This window comes from Microtus oregoni, unplaced genomic scaffold, assembly GCF_018167655.1.
Source record: "Microtus oregoni isolate MIOR12 unplaced genomic scaffold, Mior012 000011F_ref0000422, whole genome shotgun sequence".
NCBI lineage: Eukaryota > Metazoa > Chordata > Mammalia > Rodentia > Cricetidae > Microtus > Microtus oregoni.
In genome coordinates this window covers 54,781,318-54,788,923 of record NW_024543070.1, presented here as the reverse complement: position 1 = coordinate 54,788,923, position 7,606 = coordinate 54,781,318, and the positions used below count along the sequence as shown (strand labels likewise).

General features: G+C 51.1%; 1 protein-coding gene across 2 annotated transcripts; it reads left to right on the top strand.

Moving 5' to 3' along the window:
• The first annotated feature begins 2,058 nt into the window (after positions 1 to 2,058).
• LOC121453682 (nucleoredoxin-like protein 2) lies at positions 2,059 to 7,119 on the top strand. 2 transcript variants are annotated; one of them, XM_041660614.1, is made up of 3 exons: positions 2,059 to 2,164; positions 2,303 to 2,615; positions 6,693 to 7,119. In XM_041660614.1, the coding sequence occupies exons 2-3, from the start codon at positions 2,314 to 2,316 to the stop codon at positions 6,859 to 6,861; spliced, it is 471 nt and encodes a 156-aa protein (XP_041516548.1). In that variant the 5' UTR covers positions 2,059 to 2,164; positions 2,303 to 2,313; the 3' UTR covers positions 6,862 to 7,119. The 2 variants fall into 2 exon arrangements, with proteins under 2 accessions (XP_041516548.1, XP_041516547.1); XM_041660613.1 differs by lacking the exon at positions 2,059 to 2,164 and having other exon boundaries at positions 2,216 to 2,615.
• The last annotated feature ends 487 nt before the right edge of the window (positions 7,120 to 7,606 follow it).

The following is a 7,606-nucleotide window of genomic DNA, read 5'->3' as shown; positions in this document are numbered from 1 at the left end:
TTTGGAAGAGCAGGCAATGCTCTTAACCACTGAGCCATCTCTCCAGCCCCCCATAAGCTTTTAATATGTCTAAAATTTCTTTCTTTTCAAAAGCTCCAGGGAGCCAATTGGACCTATCTAAACGGACCAGACTTGCCCAGGATAAGTATCATTTAATTCTTCCCTTACCATTCCTGGTCTTGGAAACTCCTGGGAAATTCCCCCCTCCACCCTCCCCCAAACCTCCATCTTCTTTCCATCTTGGGACTCCCTTCCCTTAATCACCAGGATCTAAAATTTGTCCAGTCATAATTTTCTGCCTTTACAGCATCTTGCGAGGTCCAACCTGACGATGCCCACAAAATCAGCAGGAAGCAGTCACAAGAGACCTGACGACGCCCCATTAACCCATTAAAGACCCCAAACTCCCCAAATTTTATAATAAACAAAAGGGTGGAATGTTATGATTTTAGCTAACCAGCATGGCTGGCACTTCCAGGTTGCAGGGCCACATGTGCAGACAAGCCCTCAGGCAAGAATATGTGCGGCATGGATGCATCACCTACGCATGACGCAGCTACATAAGCCCTCGCTCGCATGTGAGCTCTGTCATCTACGTGTGATGTAGCTACGTCATCCCCCTGTGCACATGTGCTAGGCAGCCTTTAAAAGCTGGACTCGCCTTCTTCAGCCCTCTCTGCACACCGACTTCACCAGGCCTGTACACATCTCCGCTAATAAACTCCTAAGCGGGTTTGTTGCGTGTTCCGTGCTTCCTTCTCACTTGCACCAGGCAATTTCACAGGTGATACTTGATCACTTACATCCAGAATGGATCGAGCCAAACAAACTTGTTTAGGGAGTGAAAATATGTGGTTTGTCATCACCCGTAAACAACAGCCTCCAGCATTTCAGGAACTGTCTGTCCTTGGGCGAGGGGTATTTTTGTTTCGTGGATCTCTAAGGCGTAGTAATTAAAACTTAAAATGCAGCTTTGACTCTTACAACTGCCTCTAAGTTTTAATGGTTTTCTGCAACGTTTTGCATTACTTTTTATTTTTGTTTCATGTGTCTGAGTGCTTCGCCTCCACGTATGTATGTGTGACTGGTGCCTGTGGAAACCAGAAGATTCCAATCCCTTAGAACTGGAGTTCCAGAGGTTTGTGAGCCACTGTGTGGGTGCTGAGGACAAGAGCAGTCAGCCAGCTCTCTTAACGACTCTGAGCCATCTTTCCAGTTCCCACTGTTTAATTTTTAAAACACAGCACTTGGGAGTTATTTATCTCAATTCCTGAGGTTTTGGGTGTGCCGGTACATGCTGACCCACAAGACTTCCTCCTCAAGCTTGGCAGGGAGATGGAACTCTCTTACTGTAGAAAACTTCTGGACCCGCGCAGGGCCTGCACAGCTTTAACACTCTGGCTCTACTCCTGCAACATGAGACCTGCCCTCAATTTTCTTCCAGAACTCCAGGATATAGGCGATGGAGGTACACACGCAGAACACAAGGGCCCTGGCTCTCGACAGCAGGCCTATTCCGGCTAGGAGCTGAATAGCCCTTCACCTAACTCATCCCTCCTCGGAGGCACCTTCTAGACTGGACTGGAGTGTCCTTAGGCAAAGAGGGCGGTGCCTTTTGGCTTGGGAGGGCTGGTCAGAGATGGCCGGCTGCAGCCTGGAAAGCTATAAGGCTTTTCTGGAGAGGGGAGGGGCGTGTTTGGAGAGGTCGGGGAAAATGGGCATGGCAGAGCCCTAGTGGACGGAGTAGGCGGGTGTAGGATGTAGCTGGGCGCTTTGCACAAGGGTGGGACTCTGCTCCTGTGGACGCGGTGGGGTGGGGCTGGTGGGCGGGACAGAACTTGGGTCCACGGAACAGCACAGGGGTGTACTCGGTGGGGTGGAATGGGGCGCTTGCATGGGGTGGGGTATGGCGGAACTGAACAAGTCATGGGTATCTGGACAGTTCCTGGGTGAGCGAGACAGGACGCAGGTGGGCAAGCTGGAGAGAGGCAGGGCTCAGGTGGATGATGTGGGGCGCGGGTGAGTAGAGGGGGTCGCGGGTAGGCGAGACAGGATGGGGTTGAGTAGAAGGTAGGAGGAGTTGATGGCGTGACTGCTTCTGTCACTGCTGCGGCCGCAGCTTCTGGAATAAGTGGTGAATGGTAGCTCCTCCCGTGGGCTCAAGGTGAGCTGCTCCGCGGGAGGCGGGGCTGCAAGGCGCCGGGTGCTGCGGGTGCTGCGCGAGGTTCTGCGTGCTCTGCCCACAGACGGGTGGCAGCACAGCTCAGGGACTTGTCTCTTAGTGGCGTCTTCCACAAACCAGGGTTCAGGGCTATGGTGGACGTGCTGAGCGGGCGGCGTCTGGTGACCCGCGAGGGCGCGGTGGTGGAGGCGGAGGCCGCGCTGCAGAACAAGGTGGTAGCCCTGTACTTTGCAGCGGGCCGATGCGCCCCCAGCCGCGACTTCACGCCGCTGCTCTGCGACTTCTACACCGCGCTGGTGAGTGAGGCACGGAGGCCTGCACCCTTCGAGGTGGTGTTCGTGTCAGCGGACGGCAGCCCCGAGGAGATGCTGGACTTCATGCGCGAGCTGCACGGCGCCTGGCTGGCACTGCCCTTCCACGACCCCTACAGGCAGTGAGTGGGGACCCGGTGGACATGGGCACCGGACCGGAGCTCTGGCTCGCCAAGACCTCCTCTCCACCATGCTGCTCTTTCAGACTCTGGTCCTTAACTTCCTACCCCGCCCTTTTTCCTGTTCAGGAAAAATAGACCCCAATGCGGGTCAATTCCACGGAGTTTTGGTTTCAGCATCCACGGGGATCCAGCCCTCCCGTGCTTCTGTCTTTCACGTTTGGGATTTCAGAGATTCCCCACCCCCGAGGAGCTCCGGGGCTGGTTCTGGTGCTAGCTTGCATCCCTTAGCTAGTCTTCTTGATAAGTGTTCAGGAAGAAGGGAGAGAAGCCACCGACCTGAGTGGGAGCTGCTGATTGCAACCTGTGTCCACAGAGCTGCATCGGGGGTGGGTACTCTGGGGAAGGGGCGGGGCTCAGAGCGGGAGGTGTTGACCATCTTTGAGATTTTAGTTTTACTGATAACGATGAGGCTCGGTAACTATAAGTTTCAGTAACATGAACGCTATTGCAATACATGTAGGAGGAAAGAGGGATGGGCAGATCTTAGAGCAGGCAGGGCTGGAGAGTTCAACAAAAAGAGCCCCCCCACCCCGAAAGAGCAAGGCATGGCCCGGTACTGGGAGCGCCACGGTGGTGGTGGTGGTGGTGGTGGTGGTGGTGGTGGTGGTGGTGGTGGTGGTGGTGGTGGTGGTGGTGGTGGTGGTATCTCCTGTGATGAAAGAGTTCAGATGGAGGTCTCAACACACGCCTCCACCCCGCCCCCTTCTAGAACAGATGTCAGTTTATGGGTATCTTCTGGTTCTGGGTCTTGGACTTGTTATCCAGCTGGGGTGCTACCTGTGAGTCCTTTCTGGAAAACAAAGCATAGGCAACTTTGTGACATTCCGTAGATTCATAACAACTCTTATTCTGTGTTTGTTTGTAGGTGCATTTGTGGGTGCATGCCAGTAGAGATCAGAAGACAATCTCTGCGTTATTTCTCAAATGTCATCCACCTTGTTTTTTGAGACAGGGTCTCTAACCATCCTGGAAATCACTGACTTGGCTAGGCTGATGGGCCAGGGAGCTCTAGAGATCCACCAGTCTCTGCTCCCCGCCCCACCTCCCGCGCCAGCTCTGGGATTACAAGCCAACCAGCTTTTTATGTGGTTTCGAGGTCTGACTCTATGTCTGCATGCTTGCAAAGCACTTTACTGACTGAGCCATCTCCCTTGCTTTTCCTAAACTCATTCTCTTTGGTGATTCCCGGGGAGGTGGAGAGCCCAGGAGAAGCTGCTTAGCCTTGGAGGTTATGAGACCTCACTCACTCCGGCACCGTGAAAATCCCATTGATAGTAAGTCTAAGTGGCAGCTGATTACCTTTGTCTGAGGACGCACTTGAGGAGGGCTTTGCGTGATGTGCTTTGAAATGGGGTCTGATTACGACAGGCACTCAATTATGCAGAGCTTCTGGAAGGATACACTTGTTTTGCAGTTGAGATGGTGATGGTGTTGGTAATTAGGCAGAGAGCTCAGGCTCCATCCCCACCCCCAGAGACTAAGGCCCATGAGGATTGTGGGAAAGCAGTTTTATGGCTAAGTAAAGAGATGCGGGAAGAATGGGTTGACCTCGGCTGTGAACGGGATCTGTATTTATTCCTTTTCTAATTGCTGTGACAAAGTATTTGACAAAGCACCTGCAGAGAACCTGGGGCGGGGGCTCAGTGAATAAGCGTGCAAGTCTGAGTCCGTGAGTTCAAATCTCCAGCACTTAAATTAAAACAAAAAGCAGACATGGCTGCATGTACTTGTAACCCTGGTAATGGATGGGTCTAGTCAGCCAGCCACAGTGGTTCAGTGGGAAAACCTATCTCCGGAGGATAACGTGGAGAGTAAAAAGACAACCTGCTGTATCCCTCTGGCCTCCGCATGCACGGGTGCACCACCCTCCCCACGGAATAAAAGAAACTAAGGGAGAAGGGTTTATTTGGCTTCACAGTTTGAAAGTGGTCTGCCACTGTGGCAGAAGTGTGAGGAGGGGGTCACTTTGTGCCTGCAGCCTGGAGCCAGAGAGATGGAACGCTGGTGCCAAACTTACTTTGGCCTTTCCATTCATTTAGTCAGGACCCCAGCCCGTGGAATGGTGCCTCCCACAGTTAACGGGGTTCTTTTGAACTCAGTTAAAACAATCTACAAATCTCTCCACAAATTTGTCCAGAAGTTTGTCTCCTAGATGACTATAGATCCTGCCAAACTGACAATTGATACTAACCATCCCAGGCTTCTCGCAGGGTCAGCTAGTGACAGAGCAGAGTGCTGGCCTATGCCCTAAATCCCAGATGTGCCGCTGAGACAGTCCAGTTCTCCCTTTGTGCCTTGGCTGAAGTCCTTTACCGGGGTGACTGGCCACCCCATCTGTACACTGACTCCCTTGAGAAGGGTGTTACTCTGGAGACCGCGTATATTTCTTCCCTCCTCGCTCATCTGCTCCCGAGCCTTTGTACTCCAGGTGACGACAAATGAGCCGCTGTGAGCACAGGTTGGCCTGGCTCGCCTGGTCTTCATTTCCAGCGGGATTTTTCCTTTTGCAAACTTAGTTATCTGTCCTTATTCTTCCTTAACCCTGATGTTGCTCTGTGCAGACCAAGAAGTAGAATATTCTGAGGGGATGCTAAGTCAGCTTGGATTTTTGGAAACAGGTCATGGGTCAAAGGAAAGAGGCCACCACAGGGGAGAAGGGAGCATTTCGTGGAACATCCCGGAGGTGTTTGGGGAAGCTGTCCTCTGCTGTAGGGGGCAGGGCACAGGAGGATCATAGAGGCTCCAACTGGGAAGTGACCCAGGAAGGGACCCTTCTGTAGCTTTCCCTCAGAAGCCTCTGTTACCTTCTACTGTCCTCAGTTCCTGAAGAGGCACCTGAGCGAGGAGAAGGGAATTTCTGCTACCAAGAAAATCACTTGTGGCTGAGATTACTGTGGCATGGCTGTAGGAAGGAAACACTCCAAGCCCTTACCTTGCCCTCTGAATTATGTGTCTGCATTCCAGTGTAGCCCCATCCTCTGACACAGCAACAGGTACTGTATTCAGTCCAGAGAGGCCTCTGTTTATTACCAGTGTGTCCCTGAAATGAGATCTGGGTGCTGTCTGGAGCTGTCTCCTCTGCACAGATGTTCCAGTACAGGTGACTGAGAAGAGGGCCTATTAGCATGAGAAGGGTTGCAGGGGCATGAACCAGTGCTCCCTGCAGCCATTTTTTTTTTTTTCAGAGTGATGGTTCCATCTTACCCCATTCTCTGTGACTGAGATTATCTGTCTAGGAAGAGATCCTCCTGCCTGAACCTCCTGAGCATGGGCTTTACGGTTAGGCATATGTGGTAGAACCAGGTCTCAAAGCAGCTGCAGGCATTCGTGCTAAAGGGGGCCACTCCCAAGCGAACCCTTGAAGACCTTACAGTGACCTCCTTGCAATGCTGGTCCTCAAGGGCCGGGATGTGGACAGATTCCAAGGTGTCTAGCAGGCATCTTCCCCTTGTACCAACCCACCCTCTGACCTGCTTTCTTAGGATGTGGCTGGGTGCTGGGGAACCTCTCCTACCCGCTGACATGTTTGGAACTGTAGAAGAGTAGACCAGCCTGGACTTCATTTCTTGGGTAGACAGCGGCTCGGGGTTGGTTCTCTGATTCAGATCTCTAGGTCTCCCAGGCCTCCACTTCACTGGCTCCTGGATCCAAGGCAGCTCTTATCTGCCTCAACCTTGTTCCAAGTCCTTTTTAGATGAGGTCTCACAGTCTCCTTCTGTTGCCCATGCTGGTCACAGCTGCATGAGCTAAAGTAATCCCTCTGCCTTATCAAGTAGCAGGAACTATAAGCTACTTGAGTTTTAGATAATTGCATTTATTTATAGTACCACAACAATTTCATTGTATCTTCAACATGAGATTTATATATCTAAAGGGAACTGGTTCTTGGATCCCCTGCGGATGCTGAAACTGAAGGGAATTCACATCCCTTTATAAAACAGCGGAATTTGCACAGAACCTACACACACAGCCCCTTCTTCTCAGAGCAGTGCTAACTTTCTGCTCTCCTATCTTTAGTGAACTGAAGAAGAAGTATGACATCACAGCCATCCCCAAGCTCGTGGTCATCAAACCCAATGGAGCCATCATCACCAGCAAAGGGCGGAAACAGATCCGGGAGCGCGGGTTAGCTTGCTTTCAGAACTGGGTGGAAGCAGCCGATGTTTTTCAGAACTTCTTGGGGTGAATCTGGAGGGACCAGGGCAGACGCTTGCTGCAAGTGCAGACCAAACACCTTCAGAGGGGGGGTTGCTTGTTCTTTTCTCTGTTGGGGGATTTCATAGAGGTGGCACGAAAGTAGGACAAAGGGCAGGTGCTGCCCAGGAAAGAACTACACCCGCCCTCTGCGGGTCCCGGAGTTCCGCTGGTGTGGACTCCACCTGTGCCTAGGCCCCAGGACACATCGACAGTGTGCTATCAAAAATCTATGCAAGATGCTCATTTCTACAGGCTTTTTTTTTTTTTTTTGGTAAATTGATCTATCAGGTGACGCATTTTCTGATGACATATCACATTTTAGTGATGCCTTGGTAAGTGTATTTATTAATCACGTTTGTAGAATGTATAGTTTAATAAACCAACATTCACACCTTGAGCAGCTCAGTTTTCTTTTTCCTTTCAAACCATACACCAACAGAAGGACTAGTCAGTAAACATCATGCTTAAGCTGGCATTCACATGAGGGGGTAGTGCTAACTGTGTACTTGGTCTTGTAAGATTTTTCTAACCTTTGTCTTTTCTCTCTCTCTCTCTCTCTCTCTATCTATCTCTATCTCTATCTCCTTTTCTTCCTCCTCCTATTCCTTCTTCTTTTCTTGTTTTTCTTCTCTTTGGAAGGCTTACTTTTTGCTTTTCCTCCTACTATCTTCTTCCCTCCTTCCTCTTTTTTTTTTTTTTTTTTTTTTTTTTTGTTGAGTTAAGGATTGAGTCCA